The sequence below is a fragment of the Sciurus carolinensis genome, chromosome 13 (assembly GCF_902686445.1).
Source record: "Sciurus carolinensis chromosome 13, mSciCar1.2, whole genome shotgun sequence".
Classification (NCBI taxonomy): domain Eukaryota; kingdom Metazoa; phylum Chordata; class Mammalia; order Rodentia; family Sciuridae; genus Sciurus; species Sciurus carolinensis.
This window is the reverse complement of record NC_062225.1, coordinates 78,727,811-78,754,382: the sequence shown is the minus strand read 5'-3', so window position 1 is coordinate 78,754,382 and position 26,572 is coordinate 78,727,811. Positions and strand designations below refer to the sequence as shown.

Here is a 26,572-nt window from a genome sequence, read left to right as displayed (position 1 = left end):
CAAGGTGACCAACCATCCTGTTTTATCCAAGTCTGTCAGGATTTTAGTACAGATTTTCATGGACTCTCGAAATCTCTTTAGGCCCAGGCAAACCAGGATGGCTGGTCAACCTAGTACTATTTGTATAAAAAGGCCTACCTCTGAATATAAAGCCTTCAGTTTTCTGTGTTGTCCTTTTAAAAATGAATTGGTAATAAAAGGCCGAATGTGTTCCCGGATAAGTGGAGAATGATATATAATGGGGGTGGGGGGGGTGGGGAGTGAGAGAAGAATGGGGGAACTTTAGAATATTAGAAGGAAATCAGAGGGAGGGGGTATGAAAAATGGTGGAATGAGACAGACATCATTACCCTACATACATGTATGATTACACGAATGGTCTGAATCTACATTGTGCACAACCGTAGATACAAAATGATATACCCCACTTGTGTACAATGAATCAAAATGCAGTCTATAAAAAAATTAAAAGCTAAATAAAAAAAATTATCAAATATTTGAGGACAAATAAACACTAATGCAAAAAAACAGAAAAAGGAACACTGGAAATTCTAACAAATGTAAGCAGCCAAAGGAAATGATATTGCATCCATGAAACAGGAGATTATGAGAAAAGGAAAAAGAGAGCTCTTAGAATTGAAATGTATGAGTTTCTGGTTCACTAAAACCCCAGTACAATGTACAAAAATATCACCTGCACTAAGGTGCTTCACTAAAATATCAGAAAAGGTGTCAAAATTCTGGAGTGTGGGGAATTTCATACATTAATAGATCAAAAATCACAATGATACCAAGACTTTTCATAAGTATCTCTGAACTCTGAAAAACAATGATCAATGTCCTCAGTTAAACTCTAGGAAAAAATTATTTACAAGTTAGAAGTCTAAGACAGTTCCTGACATGCTTTATCTTTTACAAGATTACTTCGCCTGCACCTCTTTCAAAGGAAGTCACTAGAAGTTTATCAACAAAAACAAGGGAATAAGCAAATACAAAGAACAACATGGGATTCAGGAAATAGGGAATCTAAGTCAGGACAAAGTGATAGGAATCCCCAGATGGCAGCTGTGCCGGTGGAGAGAACATCAGTCCAGACCAGCTCCCAAGAACCATTAGCTAAATAACTTGTCTTTCCTCCGCTGGTTTGCAATGCCAATTTTATCATAAAGTAGATGCTCCCATGACTGGAATCTGTTCCTGTATTCTCTGCCTCTTCATATGTTTTTTTTATGTTTTTAACAGCTGCAACTTTATGATACCTTTATTTAGATCTTGTCCTTGCTCACTTTATTCTCTTCCATATACTTTCTGGCTTCTCTGCTTTTGGCCTCAGGCTTTTTTTGGGGGGGGGGGGGGAAGGGGAGTCTCCATTAGCAGAAAAAAGTTCATGTGAACTTTAAAATCAGTTTTTCAGTTCCAACAAATATCCTCAGAGGCAAAACTTTCAACACTGGTGCATGCCTCTGCTATTTACTGCACATTTCTAAGTATACTTACAATGCTATTTCTTGAATTCTCACTATTAATATTATCTACTGACCCCCACTCATGAAAGATAAGGATTAGCTTTCTTACACTTTCCCTTCCTCTATGTAAACATACTCTCTTCCTTCCTGGTCTTCCTAAGCTGATTGTTTTGCAGTTTTTGGTTAGATCAATATTTCAGTGCTTTTATTATTACAATGCTATATTATATTTAGCTAAGCCTAAAGAATATTTTGATTGCATTTCCTTCCTTGTATTTGCTTGCTTTCTTTGGGTTAATGATTGTGTCTCTATTCTTAAGAAGTAAAAATAAATCCTCTCAATTCATTAGAAAATCTGTCAGTTTTCCCCCGCCTTGGATTCAGCCCTCCAGAACACATAGAAGAAAGCTAAAAAATCCGCCAAAGCATTAAAGTTAGTTAACGATAGGTTGAGAGATTTCATTTCCTACCAAGTTCTCTACAGTTAATTCTTTTTTTTTCTTTCCTTTTTATTTTTTTAAGTGGTACTGGGGATTGAACTCAGGGGCACTCAGCCACTGAGCCACATCCCCAGCCCTATTTATTTGTATTTTTTTTAGAGACAAGGTCTCACTGAGTTGCTTAGCACCTTGCTTTTGCTGAAGCTGGCTTTGAACTCGAGATCCTCCTGCCTCAGTCTCCAAGCTGCCGGATTACACCATGCATTATACCATGCCTGGTATCTACAATTAATTCTTAATAATAATTAATAAATAATAATTAATAAAAATTTTAAAATCATAAATTATGATGAGTCAGCATAGCAAGCAGAAAACACTTGATAAGCTTTTACATTTTATTTTTCTTTAAAGTCATTTAAAAGAAGTCCAAATAAAACTAAGTTTCAAAGAGGAATGAGCCCATCTTGAGTGAGCAAACCAGTGACCCCCCTTCTATTCCTGGGGACATGGATGGGCAGAAAACAAGTATGCCACAGGTAAAGAAAATTGTTGGGAATAGAGAAAACTGAGAATCTAATGGCTGATGTTACACTAAAATCTGGAGGAATCCCAAACACAGAACTGGACATCCCTGTTGCCAATCCTCCTCACTGAAATTCATGGAGTAAATGGTGGCCATATTTCCTGTGATGACACAGGTAAATAGAGAAATGTCATAGTGCTTGGATCCCACATCCCTGCTGCGGGGTGGGTGACCTCAAAACGAATATTTGAAACCAGAGGTGGGTTAAATTAGCTACAATGGCAACCTCCGCTCTAATTCAGCTCAACCAAGGCTGAGATTGAAGTTATCAGGCCCTAGTCCAAGATACTTGACACACAAAACGGCAGGTACTTCCTGGGGAACATATTTCTTTCAGTCTCCACTCCTCTGTTATACCCAAATTTCAGCATTCAATTTTAAAAGCTACAAGGCATGAATAAGTTGAGAAAAATGACCAATAAGCAAAAGAAAAAAATAGTTAATAGATACAGGCCCACAGATGACCAGAGTTGGCACAAGAAAATATTTTATCCCAGTTAATACATGTGTTAATATTTGTAATAAGAAATGTGGGCAAAATGGGTGAAAATAAGAATTCCAACAGGAAATGAAAATAGTAACAACAACAAAGTAAAAGCTATTGAGTTGAAAAATGTAATACCTAAGTAAAGATTCAGTGGATCAGCTTAACAGCAGACTAGACAAAAGAAAGAATTAGTAAACTTGAATATAAGTCAGAAGAAATTCTCCAAATTGAAGTATAGAAAGGAAAAGGTTTGAAAGAAAAGCAGAGGATGAGGGACACAGACAATACTAAATGGCGTTATCTGTAATTAGAGTCCCAGAGAAGAAGAGAGAGAGATTTTAACTCTCCCCAAACTGATGAATGACATCAATACAGGGACCTGAGAGTTAGATCACAGTCTCTGTCTATCTGAACCTCCCTCTCTATCACACCTGCCCTCACGACTGGTAGAACTGGAGGTAGCTGCACTGATTTTCAGGATCTGGATGCGAGTGGGTCAGAGGTTAGGTTCATTTTCATTTTACAGGATAAATCCATGTGGTTCACAATCACTTCCCTCTCAAGGCGAGTTACCGCTAGCTAGTCTAGAGTAGAAATGGCCTCTAGGAACATCCTTCCTGCCAACTCTCCCAATTTACCTGGCTTGGTGATACAAATATCACTGTACATGTAAAAAGCAACTGCATGAGACATGGTATTCTTCAGTGTTTTGATATTTGCAAGAGTTGTATATGAGGGCTTTTCCAGGCTCAGTGATGTAGTATTTTAAACATACTTATCCAATGAGTTTTTCTTTGAAGAGTGTAATTATAGAGAAATGCCATTGTAAATCTGTTCAGTCTATGCAACATGAATATAACAATATTATGAGGACTCTAATATATATTTTTAAAGATTCAAGAGAAAAATCCAAACACAACAGGAGTGTTTTGGTAGCTTTCAGTACAAGCGAGAATCACAAACCCTTTATCTGGATGTGCCTTAAAAGTATGCTTTTCTGACACTAAAGTTTGTTAATGTGCTGAAATAAAATATATATAAATTAGTCAACATTTAAAGGGAATAAAGATAATAATGAATCATTTCAATATTGGAAAAGAGTTTTAATAAAAGAGCTTACATCATGCACAAAGCAATCAATCATTCTGAGGAAGATAATTTTCAAGTAGAAATAATAGATTCTTGAATGACTTGACATCCAGTTGATAATGAGAAGTGAATCATAGGAACACATCAAAAAAAGATTAAAATTTCTTGCTTATGTGACACTAAAAATGGATACTAATAATGTAAAACTCATAACATGCCACTACAGTGAGGACAGTAAGGACTTACCTGGTGGATGAGGGATGTCAGTTCAAAGAATATTTCAGTTGCCACAACAAGAAAACTTGAATTGTCTTAAAATTTTAAAGTTATGTGTAAAAGAGACTTGATGGAATTTTTCCCAATTTTATCAACAATCCTAAAACTTTGCATGATATTATCAATGAATTATAAAGCTGATTAATAAATCATTTTTAGACTAATAATAATAAATAACTGTTGGCCACAGATGCTAGAGGGAAGATGAGAATATTAGTCTATTCTTTTTTTTTTTAATTGTAAATATGGAGGGTTAGGGTTGTGCCTCAGTGGGAGAGTGCTTGCCTAGCATGCTTGAGGCACTGGTTTCAATTCTCAGCACCACATATAAATAAATAAATAAAAGGTCCATCAAAAAGAAAAAAAATATTTTAAAAAAGTGTATTATGTAGAGGTGAGCAAAGAATATGCAGGCCAGAAAGTATACAGGGAAAAAAGAAATGACCCGGGTAGTTAATTAAGAAAAATGTATTTTTTAATTTTCTGGATTTTTAATGCATATGCTATTAAATTTATAATTGATTTTTTTTCTCTTCTAAGTAAATGTTCATTTTCAAACCAACTAAAAAATAAAAATAAGAGGGCGGGGGAGGGAGGGAGAGAGGAGAAGAGAAATAGTGATAGGTTTCTGTATAAAGTCTTCTCATCCAGACTTTTCTACTTACCAGGAATAATGAAAATAAGCAGTTTAGGTCTGCTGACATTTTGATCATTAAAGAGGTCACCCCAGGGACCACATTTAGAACCTGTGTTTCAACTCCACCACACAGAACAAATTCCTCATGTACAGGGATTTCTTCCTTGATTTCTGAGTCCATTTCTAAATAAAGGGAGAAAAGCAACAATATGTAAACCTTGAGCCAAAAATAATACTGAATAAAAAAGGCAAATTTCAAAATATCAAGAAGGAAATGCCACAGTGCATACAGAAGACTATCCAGCTATTCTTTTTGGGGGATGTACTGAGAACTGAACCCAGGTGTGTGCTCTATCACTGAGCTACATCTATAACCTCCCTTTAAATTTTTTTTTTTTTGAGATAGTGTCTCACTAAGTTGTTGAGGTTGGCCTCAAACTTGTGATCCTCCTGCCTCAGCTTCCTGAGTCACTGGGATTACAGGTGAGTGCCACCATGTGGCACACCCAGCAACTACTCTTGATTCTAGAACTGAAAGACAAATTAAAACACACATCAATGTTAATAATGAAACAGCCTTTGGGAAGCAATCTAGCTGCATTGGTCAATACCCATAGAAGGCATAAACTTCAATTTAGTCATTTTGAGGAACTGATTCTAAAAAAATTCAAAATACTTATATATATATATTCAAAATACTTATTTATATTTGTATATATATACATTTTATTTTAGTTGCAGGTGGACACAATACCTTTATTTTATTTTTATGTGGTGCTGAGGATCAAACCCAGGGCCTCACATGAACACTCTACCACTGCCCAAAATCCCAGCCCCTGCCCCCAAAAATACTTTTTTAAACTAAGGTATGGAGTGCTATTTATTATGGTGAAAAGATGAAGATCCTAAATGGTCATCAATAGAGAAATGGATAAATAATTATGATAAACCATTAAGCAGATACTAAAAATTATATCATGACTCAATTTTGGGAATGATTAAACAAGCTGTAGTTCAAAATCATGATCAAATGTTATATTCCATCAAGACTGCTGTTAAGTTGGTTCTAATTTATCCATTTACTTTCTAACATTAAAGATGCTTCTCCAGTCTAATATTCTGTTACCTCTTCCATATTCTTTGTTTATGCCTTTACTTCCATTTTTAGCCAAAAATCCTACACAACTTTTTCTTAAATAGCAATGCAATGCTAAGAATAATGAAAAATCCTTACCTAAAAAGTGGGGATCACTCTTTATTCAAAATATATGAAGTAAATAAAAGTATCATTCAACTTTTGGTATGAATTGACTTTTAATTCACTAATAAATGTCACTGTAGCCCAGTCTCCCAAATTATCATAAACAGAGTGTATTTATAAAGGTCTTCTGACACAGTGTGTTACAAACAATATTAGATAGAACTGTTAAACACAGTATTAAATTAGAACTGACTGCGAAGACACTGGCCACACTTTCACCAGAGGGGAATTCCAAGTTATTAAATACATTCAATTTACAAATATTCAGCTTCAATAATATGAAATCTTGGGAGTTTGATTACCACCAAACTAATGAAAATCCAAGTAGAAATGAAATTCAAGCATAGTATGTAACAATCAGAAACAAGCAGTTGCAATTCTAAAACACTTCAAATAAAATAGAACAGAGAAGCATGGAAATAACACATATTTCTAAAGAATCTTTTATTTCCTTTCACTCTTACATTTCTGACTTGTACACAGCTGTGTAAAAGAAGCAAAAGAAAACTAAAAATGAGAATTTGAACTCTTGCTTACCTAAGAATTCAAAGTAATTCAGTTCTGCAAGCAAGTGTAGGATTAGCAAAGAAAAATGTATTGCAATTATATATGAATGAAGGGTGATGGCTCCACCTTCAGCCTCAGCCTATAAATGATCTTGAATGAAATCAATCTGATAAGCATCAAGATCTAGGATGGGTAAAAGTCAAGTGTGCACACAACTTGTGCAACTTAGACACACCTGTTTTCTTAAATGCAGGTGTTCATTTGTATCTGTTAATGGTTTTCTAACTTTATGTGGTAAGAGAATTTTTTCCAACTAAATCATATGCAAACCTAGGTATATTTAAAACAGAAAACAGCATCTGATCAGTATAAATCTTAGAGATTCAAAACTATAAACTTGTTATTTATTACAATATTTATAATGCAAATCTTTATTATAAAGTCTTTATACTATATCTAGACAATGAGCTTAGGACTAAACTAATGAACAAAAATAAGTGGAATTGTAAATATATCTGTTTTAGGCTTTAGCATACAAACCTAAACAATCCCTGCATTTTATTTTAGTCACTGAAAATTGCTTTATTCATGTAGGAACTGCTAATGCCAATTAAAAGAAAAACCTTGTGTTGCTATTTCTAGTCTTCAATTAAATTACATTTAACTTTGAAAAAGAGGTAGTAAGATAATTTTTTCCAAAGTTTAAGCATTAACAATGTCTAATAACAACCTGTATTATTGTCTAATGATAACTTGTATTATTTACTACACACATAAGTCGATAAGAGCTTCTATAACTTCCTCAAATGCCAAAAGCATTATACATAATATTATCAAATATGGACATCATCATGAACCATATTATTGTCTTTAATTAGACAGTACTTCTTTAATTAGAGGTACTTCTTTTGGTTTAAAATATACATTTAAATTAAGTTTGAATCTGCCTTAGCTAAGGCAGACTAGCTTGCTTCCAAATAATCTCCCATTGAGAACAATTAGAAAAGCCAGGGGTAATATTCAGAAAGTCAGTAACCACTACAAGAATTGTGTAAGAATGTGTAACAAGTGTATAAAAGAGGAAACAGAGAATGCAATTTATATAAAACTAAGAAGACAGCAGAGAAATGAGACACACACAAAAAAAAATGACATATCAAGACATGAAAAATACAAATAAAAACATAAATACAAGAAAAGTTAGTCCTGAGATACACTGAATAGGAAAAAAGATGGAAGTCAAGGGTCTAACCATCTAGATAAATCCAAGTGAAGAAAGTAGAAAAAAGATAATTATAAACAGCAGAAATCAATAAGCTAGGGGAAAAAGTTATATTAGAAAACACTAATGAACCCAAAAGTCTATTCTTTGGAAAAACCTATAAAAAGCCCCTGAAGAGACTTATCAAGGAAAAAGAGAGCCCAAATAATCAGTGTTATAGGTGAAAAAAGGACATCTCTCCAGATTCAAAAAGGTAATAAAATAATATGGAACTGGGGATATAGTTCAGTGGCACAGCATGTACAAGGCCCTGGGTTCAATCCCTAGCACCACTCCCTCCCCCACCCTGCAAGAAAGAGAATATGAAGAACTTTACACCTCTAAATTTGGCAAGGAAAACTTCTAAGAAAAACAGATCCCAAAAGACTAGAAGAATTTTAATAGCTCTATGCATATTAAAACACAGAATTCATAATTCTTGATTCAGATTATGAACCCAGCAAACTTTGATATCAATACCTGACAAGGATAATATAAGAAAGGAAAATCACAGGTCAATCTCCCTCATGGGCATAAATGCAAAAACTCTCCTCAAGATATTAGCAGATCAAACCTAGTCATATATTAAAGAGCAACATGACAACCAAATTGTACATATATCAAAACAAAAGGTTGCTTAAATAATCAAAATTAAATCATTTTAATTGTCTGTTAATCAAATATAGGAGAAAAAGCACATAATCGCCTTGATCTGTACAGAAGTATTTTTGATAAAATCCAATAGTCATGCAAAACTCTTAAAAAGAAACATACCTTCTTTTATGAAACAAATATAAAATACATATGTAAATATAAAATAGATACGAAACTTACAGCAAACATATTATTAAGGGTAAAATACTGAATGCCTTTCTGAGTTTGGAATCAAGATACAGACGTCTGCTATCAACATGTCTAACTCTAAATTGTATTTGAGGTCTTAAGACAATGCAATCAGACACGAAAAAGAAATAATTGTATGTGACTGGATAGGATGAAAATGAAATTCATCACAACATGATTACAGAAACAAAAAATCCAAAAGAATCTGCATATACAATATTTGAATTAATAAGTGGTTGCAATATGGTCCTGAGATAAAAGATTAATATTAAAAATCAAATATATTTCTATATACCAGCAATGAGCACTTAGAAAATGAAATTTTCAAAAGATGCCACTTAGAACTGCATGAAAAAAATCCAATTCTTACAAACAAATCTAACAAATGAGATAAGAATTTTACACAGAAAGCTTTATAATTTACTTGATATTATTGGGAGAAATTAAATAACAAGGGAATAAATCATATAATTCATGAAGTGGAATACTCAAGAGTGTAAAGTAAATTGCAAAACAATTCTTGGATTTTGTGAAATTCCACTTAAAATCAACAGGGTTTCCCCTCCCCCTTTTCTTTATTTATGGAAATTGGAAAACTAATTCTGAAGTTTATGCAATTAGAGTCAAGAATAGCCAAGACCATTCTGAGGAACAGAGTAAAGTTAGAGGACTTTACATCCAGACTTAAAAATACATAATTTATAATCACAAAATAGATAAATAGACAAAACAGTGGAAAAGAACAGAGTATTCAGAAACAAACCCAAATATAGCACATTATTTATGACAAAGTCATCCTTGCAGGAAAGTAAGAAAAAGTTCTTTCAAATAAATGATACTGAGTCAATTATACGAAAAATAACATAAATCTTGATTCCTATAGCCCATACCACACAAAAAAAATAATACAATATATTTTGCAATAATGGGCTTACATTCAGAATACTACACACACGTGTGCATTTGTTCACAGTGTTTTCAGGCCTATTTTCTTTTGTGTTGTGTCTCTTACTGATTTGTATAAGTTCTTTTTAATATTCTGGATATGTACGCATTGGAAGAAACCTATCCATCTATTAAATGGGCAAATATTATATGTAACATAAAAATACAGATATTATTTAGGTAGATTTAAATTATATGGATATGGAGAGTGGCAAGACAAGCCGGAACTTATACAAATCAGTAAGAGACACAACACAAAAGAAAAATAGGCAAAATATGTGAACAAGAATTTCACTCTTCTTTCTAGTATAGAATATTGATATAGAAACTATAAAGAAACTATCAAAGAGGAGACCAATTTGCTGGAAATACATATTATCTACATAAAACACATCAATAATTTTAATGTAAAGATCTAAATACACCAGTTAAAAGACAGAGGGTTGGCAGAATAGATTTTAAAAGATCCAGTTTTATACTATCTAAAAGAAATTAACTTTAAACATAATGACAAAGGCAGGTTGAAAATAACACATATGAAAGATATATCAGCTTTTAAAAAAAAATAAGGATGGCTATACCACCATCAGATAGACCCCAGAGCAAAGAAAAATTACTGGACAAAGGGACATATCGCATAACTATTAATAATTAACTCACTAAGAAAATATTCTTTTAAAATTTTATTTTATTTTTCTTATTAGATATACATGACAGTAGAGTGTTCTAAACATGTATACATCAAACAACAGATTCAAAATATATGAAGCCAAAATCAACAGAGCTGAAAGGAGAAAAAAATAAACAATCATATATGGGAACTCTAGGCAACAAAAAACACTACTAGACAGATAATTAAGAAGAATGGGAGAATACAACACCATCTTCAGCTAACAGGATGTAACTGACACATAAAGAACACTGCACCCAATAGCAGAATCCATGCAACAACTGCCAAGATAATCAGGTCCTCACAGTCATTGAACAAACAAATTTAAAGACTTAAAATCATACTTCTTATATTTTCTGATCATTGTGAAATAAAACTAGAAAATAGTAACAGGAAAACAAGAGGTAAATCTCCAAATATTTTGAAATTAAAGAAAACATTTCTAAATATTTCATGGGTGGACCTAGTTTCAAAAGAAAATTTAAAAAAAATACATAACACTGAATGAAAATTAAATTCAAGATACCAAAATTTGTTGGATGCAACAAGCAATACTAAAGGGAAATAATGGCACTAAGTGCTTACCTTAGAAGGAGGAAAGGTCTTTAGTCAATAATAACAGAACTAAAAAAGATCAAATAAAACTAAAGCAAGCTGAAGGAAGAAAATTATAATCTAAGAGCAAAACCCAGCAACACTGAAAACAGAAAAGAGTAAATCAATGAAAGAAACAAAAAGTTGGTTCTTTAAAAAACAATGAATGGTTTTTTATTCCTTTGGGTGTAAACCAAGGAGTGGGATAGCTGAGTCAAAAGGTGGTTCCATTTGAAGTGTTCTGAGGAATCTCCATACTGTTTTTCCATAATGGTTGTACCAATGTGCAGTCCCACCAGCAATGTATGAGTATACCTTTTCCCCCACATTCTTGCCCACATTTATTGTTGCTTGACAACTGCCATTTCAACTGGAGTGAGGATGAAATCTTGGAACAATTTTGATTTGCATTTCTCTAATGGTTAGAGATGTTGGACATTTTTTCATGTATTTGTTGATCGATTATATTTCTTCTTCTGTGAAATGTCTGTTAGTTCCTTAGGCCCATTTATTGATTGGGTTATTTGGGGTTTTTTGATGTTAAGTTTTCTGAGTTCTTTATATATCCTGGAGATAAATGCTCTATCTGAGGAGTGATATAGCCACATCAATGTTTACAGCAGCTCAACTCTCAACAGCTAAACTACAGAACCAACCTAGGTGCCCTTCAACAGATGAACGGATAAAGAAAATGTGGTATATACACAATGGACTATAACTCCTCAGTCTTAAAGAAGAAAGACATTTTGCTGGTAAATGGGTGAAGCTGCAGAATATCATGCTAAGTGAAATAAGCCCATCCCTAAAAACCAAAGGCTGAATGTTTTTTCTGATATGGGGATGCTAATTCACAACAAGCGGGTGGCTAGGGAAGAGCAGAGGTACTTTAGGCAGAGGGGAGGGAAGAGAGAAAAGAGGGCATGGGAGTAGGAAGGTTAGCAGAATGAATCAGACATTATTACTGTATGTGCACCTATGACTACATGACCACTGTGATTCTACATCAGGTACAACCAGAAGAATGAGAAGTTATACTCCATTTATGTATGATGTGTCAAAATGCATTCTACCGTCATGTATAACTAATTAGAACAAATTAAAAAAGAGAAAAAAATCAACGAAATCAAAAACTGCAATGAAAAAGGCAGTAAGGCACAAGTTGCTAATATCAAGAATGAAACAGGTTATTGCTAAAGACCCTGAAATACTGATACCAAAATCAAAGACAGGACAAAAGCAACCAACCAAACAAACAAACTAAACAAACAAGACCACCAATAGCTCTCTTAACAAAACATTAGTAAACAGAACCCAGCAATATATAAAATAAATATTATACCACAATCAAGTAAAATTTACTCCAGGAATGTTCAACATTCAGAAATCAATGAATGTAATTCACCATATCAATAAGCTAAAGAAGTCATGTCAATTGACTTAACACACATTACCATATGACCCAGCATTTTACTCTTGGGCATTTATCCCAGAGAAATAAACATTTTATGTTGATTCAAAACCTTTACACAAAGCCCATGGCAGTGAAAATCACCATATCCCCCAAAATGGATATAACCCAATTGTCTTTCAATGAGTGAATGGTTAAACTCAGTGTAGGGCAGCTCTCCTGTGGAATAAGACTTAGCAACAAAAAGAAACAAATGATTGATACAAATAACTTGGATGCAATGGAAAGTAATTATATTGAGTTAAAGAACAAACAAAAGCCAGAGTCAGTTTCAAAAAGTCACATACTGTATGATTTCATTTATACAACTTTCTTGAAATGATAATTTTTTAGAGATGGAGAGACTGGAGTAGGACTAGATGGTTCTATAAAGAAGCAGGTATAAAGTCTTGTGCTGATGAAATAATTCTGTATCTTGACTAATACTTATAAAAGCTACATGTGTGATAAAATTGCATAGACCTGTATATACACACAAATGAGGCTTATGAACTGGTGATATTTCAATAAACTGTATATTCTGTCAATGTCAATTTCAATTTCCTGGTTTTAATATTGTCCTCTTGTTATTTAAAATGTTACCATTGGGGAAGACTGGCTTAGAGGAGCCTGGGGACTTGCCTGTACATTTTTTTTTTTTTGCAACTTCTATAAATATATAATTTATTTCAAAACGAAAATATTTTTAAGTCCACAAAACTTAATTATGCATGCATTTGTTTAATTGCAATCTGTATAAGTGGTACAGCAGAGGAAAATCAGGAATACCACCCAGCTCCATGTAAACTTCAAACATACAGTTGCAAGTCAACATATAATATAAATGCATAAACAATATTTTTAAGGTCATTGTAAGTATTTGTATCTACCCCATCTTACTCCAAAATAACCTGTCAAAAGAAGTAACTGTTTTATATATCCTGACTTAATGATGATTTCCCCACTTGCAACAAAACGACTTTCTTTTTGTAGCTCTTTTCATTTGCAAAGTACATTCAAATCCTTTTTCATCTGAACAAGGCCTGCAAAGTAGGTAGTGTAATGAATAGAGTAAGAAACTGAAGGTCAAAATTTTTTCAAGGTCATTTAACAGCAAAATCAATTTTATAGTCTTTTAACTCCTATTACACTATTTTTCCAGCTACATATTATGTTGAAATTTTATGTACTATTAAGAACTCAAAGAACAAATTATATAATGTAGGAGAAAGTCGAAGCAGGAATAAGTATGATGTGTGTTACACCAAGATTCTGTGCAGTGTCTAAGCCTCTATTGCGTAAGTGGACATATGATCAGCAATTTTACAACATTTTTCCCTTACACCTTTTACGTTTCAATTTCTTTTCTTATACCTTTTAAACTTTGTCTAATTTTGCTATTTGGATATTTGCTGTTTGAAGGCACAGTAAGCATGAGACTTCTCAAATCTGTGCAACTGGGTCAGAAAACCAGCCTTAGATGATGAATATAAAATCCACTACAACTCTTGAGGAAATATAAAAGCTAAGGCCCACACTAAACTCAGGATGGATTTGCTAAATTATCTTGACTTAAAAATGACGTTTCTGTAACTCCTTTCTGCCTCTAATCACCAATTTCACCAATTATTACATCAGATTTGTAAGCATTTTTTAACGTGCCAGAAAGCAGCTTTCAGATTCCAGACATTAAAGACAAGAATTTCACAACTGTACAGACTACTGTACTTACATATTAAATACTTATTAAAACAATATATCAATTTCTCTTTGCTAAAAATATATTTAAAGTAGACTTCAAAATTAAGTGCTCGATCCTAAGTATAATAATTCTACAAATAAGAAAATGCAGAGGGTATCAATCTTTTTTATGAGAAGAAAACCACCTGGTCTAAAAGCCTTAGGTATAAAAATACAAACTATTAAAATGTAAAATTTCAGAAAAGCACCTGATGTGTTACCTTTATAGTCTCCTAACATCCTACATGCTGGGAGGCCGGGTTTTAGGTCTTCAGGTCTTTGAAAAACACAAAACAGACACCCCAGACAGTACTCATAGTTTCAGAAAGAAGTTTAAAGCAAACCTTTGTGCACAAAGAGTGGAGATTGTTCTAAATTCTGTTTCGCTATGTATGTCTCTTTTCCCAAATGGATGTGCCCTTAGAACTTCAGAAAGGAAATTATAAACTCTCCAGTACTGGCAGATAGGACACTAAGCAGGTGTCCAGTAACTACTGGTGAGGAACAAATGAATTAACGAATCAAGGAACAAAGGGTCCTAATCTGCATCCTAACTTAGATGGGGAAAACCTCCCCAAGGTGAGCATACAGTGGGCCTTAAGGGTGAGTGGAAGGCAGGGTGCGCACTACATGACTGCTGCAAAAGCACACCGGACCAGACTTTGATCCCTCCTGGCCACGTCTTGCGGGCAGGCTGTCCAACCTCCGGGCCCCTATTCCCCGCGGTGGGCTGCGTTTGGCAGTAGAAAGGTGCGTTCCTGCGCTCTGGGGAGCCGCGGCAGAGCCAGCAGCCCCGGGGTCTCCCGATCCAGGAAGCTCTGGATCACAGAGCTGTCGCAGCACCTTTATTTCCGCCTCTGCGGAAGGTCCGGACAAGGGCCGCAGCGGCTCCGTGAGGAGCTGCAGGGAGAGGAGGACACCTAGCCCGCCCGCCTGTCTTTCCTCAAGTCAGCGCAGCTTGGAGAGCGATACCTCACCTGTCCACCCACAAGGCTTCAGCTCTGGCTCCTGGGGAGGCGTGGCCGGGACCGGAAGTCCCGCCTCCGTGACGCCACTGCATCGCGCCGCGCTCGGCCCTGGGGACGCTGACGTATTTACGGTGCGCTGCGGGTGGGTGGTGGGAGGCTGCTGGTCCTGGCGTGGAGCCGGGTGTCCAGATGCAGCTGGACTGCGTGGAGTGGGGAGCGGTACCCTCTGCTCTTTCGTTTGAATTTTATCCGCCTCCTGTTCCCTGTCATCCTTGATATACTCCTGCCGTCCCTCTCACTTTTTTTTCTCTGTTTTTCCCCCTTTGTTTCCTCGGTCCTTTTCTCCGTCCATCACCATTTGCATCTCTTCTCCACAGAGGAAAGTTGATTTTCACCTGACCTCGTTTATTAGCATAGTGTGACCAGCCTCAGATGCTCCCCACTTTAGGATAATGCTTAAAATGTCCATCTCAGGGATAACCTTGAGCTAACCACCTCCAAACTCCATGGGAACAAAGGTTATGTCTGTGTGACTGGTATCCTAAGCACCTGTTACACAGTCGGTGGTTAGCATGTGTCTGACCAAATATGCACTACTGTGAATATGACCGTCTTGTAGCCAGGGAAGAAGCGGAGAAGTAGACTAGCAAATCATTAATGATTCTCACACTTAGAAAAGGACCTTTGCACCTTTTGAATTTAACATCTCAGTGGTTCATACCTCCATCCAATCAGCTGTTGAAAGTAGACTGGTACCTTTTCCTCACACACAGGGATAACATTTATGAGTTGAGGAAAAAAAAAAAAAACTTTGTGCTAAGAGCTTGTTCATGAATTAGCCAATTTTTATTTTTTAATTTTTTTTATTTTTTTATTTTTTTATCCTCAGAGCGTTCCCATGAGGTTAGTATTAACAAGTGATCATAGGGTCTGGAAACAGACACATATATAAAATAAATTATTGATTAAATTATGATGACATTACATGATTTACATGATATGTCTAAGGTGGTGTCCCTTGTTCATTCTCAATGAACATGGTTCATTAATATAGCATTTTCTTATCCTTGCATATGCATCTGTGATATATTGCTTTGGGTTATTATGTCCCTGATTTCATTAATTCTATGACAAAATTAATCACAGAGGTTCAGTTTTAATCTTTCCAGACCTTATGCCAATTCAGTATTATTTCTGTTTACCCGTAGTGTAAAGGGAGGGGTAAGGAAATTAAGTAATTTTCCCAAGGTCATTGGGCAGAGTCAGACTACTGCATTACATAAAATACACACATACACATCCCAAACTCGCACACAAACATTACTTTTGAATGAGATACCAATTCCTCTGTTGTGGTTCAAACATTTATTTTTCCACATCTAAACTACTTGCACCTGCTTCTCCCTGTCTTCTCTCTTTCCTTGTTATTTCTGAAATGCCCTTGCTCTCTCTAGTAAAGTTGTCATACTTTTGCATACACTGTTCCCTCTACCTGTATTGCTGTTTGCCCTTCCCTCCCCACTGTTCCCTTCTCCACTAATTTACTCTAACACATGATGCAAGATTTACTTTCAAATGGTGGTTCCTGATGTCCCCAGGTGTGGTGAGGTCTCCTCCTTATACTTCTGTATTATCATTTGCATTTTTCTGTTAGAATACTTATTTGTCTGTCTCCCTCACTAGACTGTGAGATCTTGGAAAACATGTACCTCTCCCTTCTTTCATTTTGTAGTTCCTAGGTCTCAATAGTATGCGATATGTGGCAAGCATGTTGTAAGTCTATGTTTAAGTGACTACACTCAGCACTGTTGATCTCCCACTCCAAGGGCAGGGACTTGGAGGAACTCAGTACAGTGTGGATATGGGTCTGAAAAGAATTGGGAACTGAGGAAAATTTTCTCTCCATCTCTTGACTTCAGTTTTCTCTGTACATCTGTTTTATCATTCTTCAATTCCCAGGCTACATGGCAGAATATGGATGTCTTGGCTCGTGCAATTTATACTATTGGTGGAGTCACTGGTACTGTTCAAATAGTTTTTTTCAGACGCATGGTAAGATTGGTCTTGTTTTATAGTTGGCTGTATGGGGGTAAGGGAGGGATGATAGGATGTGAGAAGTTCTCACCAAGGAGGAATGAAAAAAAAAATGGAGGTTCACTTCTAGACTGAGCAGTTGATTCTTATGTGATTTCCTCTGACACTTCACATTTTCCTTTGATGAGGTGATGACAACATTCAAGACAGTGTCTGTGCCTGTGTCCTTGAGTAGCTGTTTCTGCCCAGAGTATACTCAACATCTGTGATGACATACTGTGAAAAAGAGATGAACTTTGTTTAAAGTTCCCAAGATTGTTCCGTTATTTGCAACTTCTTGACAGTAGAACCTGTCCAGACTGATGCAGAGGGAAAACCACACACTGATTCTTTTTTCTCATTCTTTGAGCTTTTATTCCAAATATCCAGGGGATATTTTATTCCAAATATCCAAATATCACTGGCTCAGCTTAGGTATGATACATGGCAGTAGTCCAATCATCAATGACAAGTGCTAGTGGTTGATTGGCTCTCTGCTAACACGGGTAAGAGGGTCGTAAAGTGAATGGGGCAAACATTCCACAGAAGTTTCTGTCAGTAGCACAAATGCCATAAAAATGGGCCCTTATATACTGATCTTAAATGACACATTTACCTTTTACATAAAAGTTTAAGAGCTCATTGCTCGTTCATTTTTTGTTGATTACCTGTTACATTCCAAACATTCTTCCAGACTGGAGATACAAAGGCAATCCAAAGAAAAAAGTCCCTGATCTCACAAACATAATATAAGCAAATTAATAAATTGTGACAGCAAAAGGGGAACTGAAAGGCAAGGTTAAATAGTGAGAAGTGTATTAGTGTTCTGTTGTTTAACAACTTCCCAAAACATAGCAACTTAAAACATACACAGGTATTACTTCATACAGTTTCTAAGGGTCAGGAAACCAGGAGCAGCCTTACTTAGATTTGGGGATCCAATACGATATTCCTCAGGAACCACTTTGACAGGTCATGGTACCAAGAAATATAGTGGAAGGGGAGGACAGTTACCTCTTGTAAAGCAGAGAAAGTCAGCCCAATGTCCCTAAACGTGAATGATTTCAGGGGATTGTCAGTCACATGTAGCCCTTGCAAGAAGTAAGTTGCAGTGGATAGTTGAGAACTCTTTGGCTTCTCGTGGATAACATCATTGAAGAGGAAGAAAGGGAAAAGTTTGCATTTACGATTGCCAAGATCAACTTTGCAGGGAGCCTTGAAGACAACACCTAGGAACTTCCAGTTGTTGAAGACCCTCTAGTGGAGGTGAAGGAGTAGCTGGGGACACTCTGGAGAGGACTGGATATTCTGTAAAAACAAGGAGAGTGAGACAGAGAAATGGTCAATACCCAGGTCCTTATGGTAGAAAAAAATAGTCCTGGTGGATGTTATGAGAACGCTGGAAGGATGTGTGCTTATTAATCAGAAGTTTTATCCTCTCCCTTATTATTATATTACATAGAAAACAGAAACTCTCTGCTTACATGTTCCTTGATTTAGGATATGCAGACTTATGATCATATAAAAGGGACAAGAGGAAGAAAGAAAAGAGATAAAAGAAAAAAGTTAGGTAACTAAGATTTCTCTTCAATGTACATTCTAGAGATAAGATTACTAGTTATAAATGATAGTGAATTTTGAATTTTTGTTTTCCACTGGCTCTATAGTGAATTTTCTTATTTGTACATTTACAAGTAAAGATAATTCTAAATGATTTTCAATGTAAAATTGTTTAACAGCCTCCACAAAATGGAACTTCTGTTGCCTGAGATCCTCATAAATTCTTTTTTCAAATGCTTTATGTCAAGAAAACAAATCCACATAGTGTGTCATCTTAAGCATAAATTTAAAATTAAGGTATGTTCTCCTTTAATTTATAAAAAGTTTACTATTTTAGTGTTTAAAATCTAAGGAGAGTAAAGATAATATCTAAACTTTGACAAAACTGTATTTAACTTTCATGTTATGACTAAACTGTTCCTCCTAACCTTTAATAATGCAGAAACCCACACAGAGAGATGGTCTAAAAGTCAGAAAATTTGATCAGTGAGAGTCAAAGATTCTTGCAAAAGTTCTGCTCATGGATTATACTGCCTCCATAGAGTCTTTTGGCTTATAAAAAGACTGAACAATAACAGAAACAGAAACAGGCAAACACCATCATTTACATGTCCTTGCCATCAAAAACCATGCAAACTATAAATACACACATGCATTTGCATATGTATTTGTATATATATGTATATATACATGCATATATATGCTTACATATATATGAGACTAGAATATTTGTATTTTATGACTTTTAAGATAATTCACCATATATAGTATAACTGCAATTCCAAATGTTTAACTCCAAATGTTTTGTTTTAAACCCATGATCAAGGAATCACACCATAAAGAGGCTTTTAGTGGCTGGGCAGAGTAGAGTGAGGATAAGAAAAATAAGGGATTTGTAGTTCAACTGTCTCTATAAATTAAGAACAAAGTACAAATTGGGACTAGCTACAGATGAATACCCCTTTAGAGTACAGTATGTTCCCATTTTATTGGATTCCTAAGAAAGTAATAGCTCCATTCAACAAAGTTTTGTAGGCTAATAATATGGCTACAGAACTTTTAACGAATTATTCCTTTTTAAATTTTAATGGAGGCTTTTATTCTCCAGTAAAACAAGAATAGAGTTCTTCATAGAACAAAATTCCTTCCCATGCCAGCTATCTGATTGGTTTACTGAATGGTGGCTCTCCAAAAATGTCCATGTCCTAATCTCTCGAACTCGTTTCAAGCTACATTACCTGACAAAGGATGTTGCATATGCAGTTAGCATGTGTTAGGGATCTTGAGATGGAGAGGCTATTCTGGATTATTCAGGTGGGACAAATGTGATCACTAGGGTAAATGTAAGGGTGAGGGAGGAGTATTCCAATCCCAGAAGACACTATAACATTGGGAGCAGGGAGAGAAGGAGATGTGAAGGTGGAAGCAGCAGTCACGGTCAGAGTGGAATTGGAAGATGCTCTGCTGCTCACTTGAAGATGAAGGAAGGGGCCACAAGCCCAGGAATGTAGGCAGATAATTGAAAGAAACAAGAAATGTGAATTTTCCTCTAGAGACTTCAGAAGGAACACTGGCCTTTAAGACCTTGATTTGGCCCATAGAAATTGGAATATTAGAAATTCTGACCTCCAGGACAGTAAGATAATACATTTATGTTGTTTTAAGCTACTTATTTTGTGCCAAGTAGTTGCAGCAGCCATGAGACTTGAATATATCAAATAAATGAAGACACAGGCCATTTCTGTTTTGAAAATAAGCTAATGACATTAGGTAGGGAGATTTCAGGCTTCAGAGTACTAGTTGCTGCCAAAATACTATTGTGGTTTCTCTGTTGCATAGTTGTTTTCTTAGATTCAGGGAAATGTAAAAGCCTTGTGTTTGCCTGTCTTTACACAGTCTATCTCCTAATCACCAAAATGCAATCATACTGTTAGCACAGAGTTCAGATTCACCCTTCAGTTCCATTTTCATTCATAGTTATGTGTAAAATTCTTACCCGAAATTGACAAAGTGAATCCAAAATTTAAAAGAAATGTGGAATTTCAATATTTTTAAAGCATTCCAACTTTTACTTCTGGAGTCATCCATTTTTAATATTTTAGGAAGTCCAAGGAACCATATTTATTTTCTTTTTTTTTTTTAGCATTACCCTATATAAATCTACGACCACACAAATGGCACGCCTCAACCCCATGCACAAACAGAGAAACAACGTGCATCCCACCTGTCCACAAAAAAAAAAAAAACTATATTAAAAAAAAAAAAAGAGTCTATTTCCCTGTGCCCATGACCAGGACTTCTGTAAATCTTTCACTTATCCCCAACTCACAGTGACACTGGGAAATGGTCTACACATGCCTGTCCAAACAGTTTGGCCTCACAAATGTGGAATAGAGCGCATGCTGCCTTGGGAGGCAGGACTGGCACCTTGTTCTTCAGTCAAGATTTAAGAATCCATGTGAGGTGGAGTGTACCATTTCACCCATTTCCCAGTACACAGCACAGTCACACTGGAGTGCGGTTGACAAGACCATCTTCCTCCAGAGCCCTTTCACCTTGTGAAACTGATGCTCTTTCCCCACTGAACACTGGCTTCTGGCCCTTGCCAAGGCCCTGGATGCACCAACCTACCATCTCTGGGGCCTCCTCTGAGTGGGACCCCCACTGTGGCTGTCTTCCTGTGTCTGCTTCTTTCACTGGGCATGGCATCTTCAGGCTCATTTATGCTGTGCCTGGGTCGGAATTTCCTTTTTTTCCTTTTAGGGCTGTGTAAGTTCTGCCATATGCATCAGTCTTGTGCTTATCCATCCTCTCTCAGTGGACATGGGTTGCACACATCTGGCTGTTTGCATGGTGCTGCTGTGAGCTTGGTGCACACGTACCTGCTTGCACCCCTTCTCCAAGTGTTTTCAGTATATTCCAGGGAGTGCAATTGCTGGGGCATTTCAGTTTCATTTTCAGGTTTTTGAGGAGTTGCCAAACTTCAATGCCGGAAATTCTTGGTAGGGAGATAGTCCATAGTTGGGGAGCTTTCGCAATTTGGTCTCCAAGAAACTGAAACTTTTGACAGTGCTGATGGCTTTGATGTGAAACTCTGTATTTGTTCTTCTTCTGTAGTCTCCGGAGGCCTGTTGTTGTCAGGTTTGTTTGTGAGAGCACCCATCTGCTCCAGTTTCTCTCAAAGGTTGGACACCGAGAATTTGGACTATCTTCTTTCCACCTTTATGTTTGTGATTTTTGTGGTATCAATTGTGATGGTCATTTGATCAAAAGACTCTCTTTGCAGAATGGCAGCATCATGCTGAAGGTCAAGCTTGCTGTGTTTTCTACTTCACCCAGATCAACCACATTGCTGTCTATCAGACTGATTCTCTAAACGTGATTGCCGAGTGTCTCATTCACCCAACTTTAACATTGCTCCGTGTCTGCTATGCCACTAGGGCACTCTTTACTGCCTCTAATGAGTTATAAAGGTACAGGATATTCTTTCCTTCTTTTCTATTTTCCATCCTATCCATTCTGTTCTCAGGAACTGTTTTGTCACTCTCTCCTCCAGCACCCATATCATGTTGCAGCAATTCCATGGTTTCCTTGTGTTCATCCAGTTTTCTGTATTGCCTCCAGAGCTAGATGGACACTGTTTAAAGTATTGTCAATGGAAGCTACACTCTGTTGATGGACATTTACATTGTTTTCAGTATTTTACTATTACAAATAAAGCTGTCATAAACATTCATGTTTAAGCCTTTATGTGAACTTATATCTTCATTCTCTTCATCATATGCTTTCTCAACATCACAATACTTTCTAAAGTCCCTGTATAGTGGGTAGGCAGACTAATTAAGTCTCCAGCTGACTTAACATTGGCTTCAAGGTGGTTTACTGCAGAAGTCAACAGAGAAATCACAATGCTACATCTCCAACCCCTCCATAAATATTTTGAGACAGGGTCTGGCTTAGTTGCTTAGGGCTTCTCCAAAATGTTGAGGCAGGACTTGAACTTGCTGTCCTCCTTCGGATTTCATTCTTCAACTCTTCACCTCCTGAAGTAAGTGGATCCCAGAGAGCCAAGCCATCTGGGGAGTGAGACTTGTGAGCAGGAAGAAGGCTCTCCAGTGATGCAACTGAACTGCCCAGCGGAGCCACGGTTTATCTGGTCTACTGGTTGCTGCATGAACTTCAGGGGGCCAACCTCCGGGAGTCAGGGTTGCCTTCACCTAGCAATTGCATCTTCTGCGGGTGACAAGCAGACTCCACCAAGTCCTCGATCACGACCATCTTCCGCGATCTCCCTTGCAGCGCCCTTCTTTTTTTCTTAAATTTTTTCCCCCCAAATGGCAAAACAGATATCAACTCCAAAGAATCAGGGGTCTTGAGTAGATGTGTTAACTTTCTGGCAGCCCACAGCTGGCCCTCTCCGTGTCTGAAGAATGCCCCATGGGATGAGTCCTATAACTTCCTAAGTATTGTGCTGGGCCTGGTTTGAGAAAACTCCTTCTAGTCAAGGAGGCGAGATTATCCCAGGTAGAACTGTATTGATCCTGTCAAGTACCAAGTCAAATAGCATGCTCTTAAGAAAGGGGGAGTGGGGTTCAGTGAATTGGGTGGGGAGGGCTTTGACTGAAGGAAATTCTTGAGTCCTGCCTGAAAACAGAGAGCTGCATCATGGATGAAGAAATTAACTTAACAAAATGTATTAAATGGTCCGAAGCAGCACGATCCAGTGATGAAAAGTTGACTCCGTTCTGTACAATCCAGACTGATGTCACCCTTACTTCAAACATCTTCAGTGCGGTTGTGCAGTTTCTACTGCAGAATTCCTCTGAGCTCCTTCATCCTAGTTCAACATGCTTTTCCAAACCTCTTTGCCCTTACATAATCTATACTCTCTGATTAAGATGTTATTTCCTTCTTGGATAACCATTTCCCAGTGAGCCCAGAAAATCCTTACTCATTTTTTAACACTCAAATATTGCTATACTTAGGTTTGCAGGTTGACTAAGGCTTCTGAGCTCTAGAGATACTTTGAACATATCTATTGTCTACCACGTACTACATCTGCACTATGTTTGCATGATGATCTTTGCTTGTTTGAAGGAGCATTTAAAAATAAATTCCAGACATTATATTATTTTAACCTTAAATACTTCAGGATGAATCTCTAACAGTTAAAGATTTCAAAATAATGCCATTATCACACCCCACAAAATTAACTCTAATATCTTCTAATATTCAGTGCATATTCAGTTTCTCAAAAATAGACTTGACTGACTATGCCTTCCTGGTTCTACTCTGGAGCTTCTTGGTCAAAATACTTATTTTCATTTTACTATTGGAGTACTTTTCTGTTGTTATTAATCTCATCGCAGAATGTCTGATAGGCTGTTTTAGAGGGCACAGCAAAGATAAAATTTAAAACAGAAGACAGAATAGATGTATAAACCCATTTTTATTGCTTTAACAAATGCCTGAGGCTGGATACTTCATGAAGAAAAGAGGTGTATTTAATCAACAGTTCCTGAGGTTGACAGTAGAAGATCAGGAGGTCCCATCTGATTAGCCCCTGATGAGAGACCCTCTGGTTGTATCATAACAGAGAAGAAAGGGAAATGGCTGCATGCATAAGAGGCTAATGCATGGGGTGGCCTCGCTTTGTAACAACTCACTCTCTCTAGAATTGACTGGAGTCCTGCAAACATTACGTTAATCCCTTCCACCTTCCAAGTGTGGTGCCCCTATGACATGATTGTCTTGCACTAGGTCCACCTCTTAAAGGTTCTATATGCTCTCAACATCTCTGCATTGAAGACCAAGTCTCTTGCACATGAACACTTGGGGGGAAAATCACATTCAAAGCAGAATAATGGAGAGTCAAGTTTCAGCATACTGTGGCCTTAGGTTTATTAAATAATGCACTCTTCTGAGTCAGCTCCTAGTCTTATGGGAGAAATATCTATTTTTTTTTTTCCCATCAGTGGCCCCCAAGGAACACCCAAACGGCAGTTTGGTGTAATAACCTCCTAGAAGGAGCAAGATTCTCCTAGTGGGTATATCTCTTCTAGTGAGATATAACCAAATTGAACTAAAAAGAGAAACAAAAATCCATCAAGCTGGAATATATTTTCCACTTCTAATTTTTCTTTCCATGGTGACATACTTAATCAGTGTAACATTCCTGGCCTTTCAATCCCTTCCTCACTGTGCCCCAGGGAGCGAACATAGAGTGAATTGCCTGATATGTAAAGTGTGGAAGAATAAACTGTGAGTCTTTGAATCATGTTTTTTTTTTTTTCTTCTTGAAATTCACTTCCCACAGGGAGTGGGAGGTCTTTGCTTCTCCATAATATAAGAATAACCTGAGAGAATATCATGCTAAGTGAGATAAGCCAATCTCAAAAATCCAAAGGACGAATGATATCGTTAATAAGTGGATGATGACACATAATGGGGGGTGGGAGGGGTTAGTGTTAGGGTTAGAGTTTAGGGTTAGGAGGGGGGCAAGAATGGAGGAAGGAAGGACTGTATAGAGGGAAAAGGGGTGGGAGGGGTGGGGGGAAGGGAAAAAATAACAGAATGAATCAAACAACATTGCCCTATGTAACTTTATGATTACACAAATGGTATGTCTTTACGCCATGTACAAACAGAGAAACAACATGTATCCCATTTGTTTACAATAAAAAAAAAAGAATAACCTGAACAAGTCTCCACCCACTGCATAGCTGAACACTCCTGTGACTGCATGGGTAAGTCTGCCTACTTCTGGGGCTCGCTTTGCAGGCCCTTTGGACCCTCATACTAGCTGTGGACTCCAATATAGCTGTTGTCAGAAATGAAGCAGACATTCTGGACCCATGTGCTTTATTCCTATTTTTATTTCTCATTTTTTTTTCCAGGGGATGAAGGATATTATCAGGATCATCTCAAAGATATAAAAAATAAAATGTTTTAATATGCTTCTGTATCCTCATTGCTAATATTTAATATATGATTTTATGCTGATTTTTTTGAAGTAGGATTAATTTTGGCTATCTTTTAGGGCTTTTGTTTTCAAAATTGTACTAGACTCATAAATTCATAAAAAGAATTTAAGTGTTTTCCTTTTAATTGTGCTCTGAAAATTTTTAAATAGTATTTGAATTCTCAGTAATTGACATTTTGTAAAGATTATTTTTTAAATTCGGTTCTCATATTTACTTGAAGTTGAACAAAGTAGTCACTTCTATATATTTCCTCTGTGGTTATTCCATTATAATTTCTAATTTTTGTACTCTTAGACTATCTCCCATTTCTCCACTTGATCAGATGACCTAAGGGGTTTATGTTTGTATATTAAGGTTTTTTTTTAGTAGAAACAATGCTTGTATTCACCTATTAGCTCCTCAAGCATCTCTTTTTTAAAAAATTCTTTATGAAAGTCTTTTATTTATAATTTGTTCCTTCTGATTTCCTTGGTATTCTTTTTTTCTTACATGACTCGTACTTGTGAATATAAATTTCCCAGCTATGAATTTCCTCTGAGTGTTGCTTTACTTGGTACCCTATGCTTTTGATATAATGAGGAGGAACAGTCATTTGTAAGCAAGCAATTTGTTGCTTCAGTGATCATTGTCTTGAGAAGGAGATAATGAAGGGATCGATTCTTTGGGTAAATATGTTTTCAAGGAATCAGTCTCTCTGTCTGTCTGTCTCTCTGTCTCTCTCTGTCTCTCTCTGTCTCTCTCT

The 26,572-nt window shown here is 36.4% G+C and overlaps 1 protein-coding gene and 1 pseudogene across 1 annotated transcript in view; both read right to left on the bottom strand.

Moving 5' to 3' along the window:
* Ldah (lipid droplet associated hydrolase) overlaps positions 1-15,142 on the bottom strand; it is a 96,930-nt gene extending 81,788 nt beyond the window's left edge. The window contains 3 exon segments of the mRNA XM_047523355.1: positions 5,007-5,084; positions 5,087-5,161; positions 14,468-15,142. Of these exon segments, the coding sequence (XP_047379311.1) occupies positions 5,007-5,084; positions 5,087-5,161; positions 14,468-14,486 (172 nt within the window). The 5' untranslated portion in view covers positions 14,487-15,142.
* On the bottom strand, positions 14,844-23,125 carry LOC124962909 (EF-hand calcium-binding domain-containing protein 14-like; annotated as a pseudogene).
* Between the last annotated feature and the right edge of the window lie 3,447 nt (positions 23,126-26,572).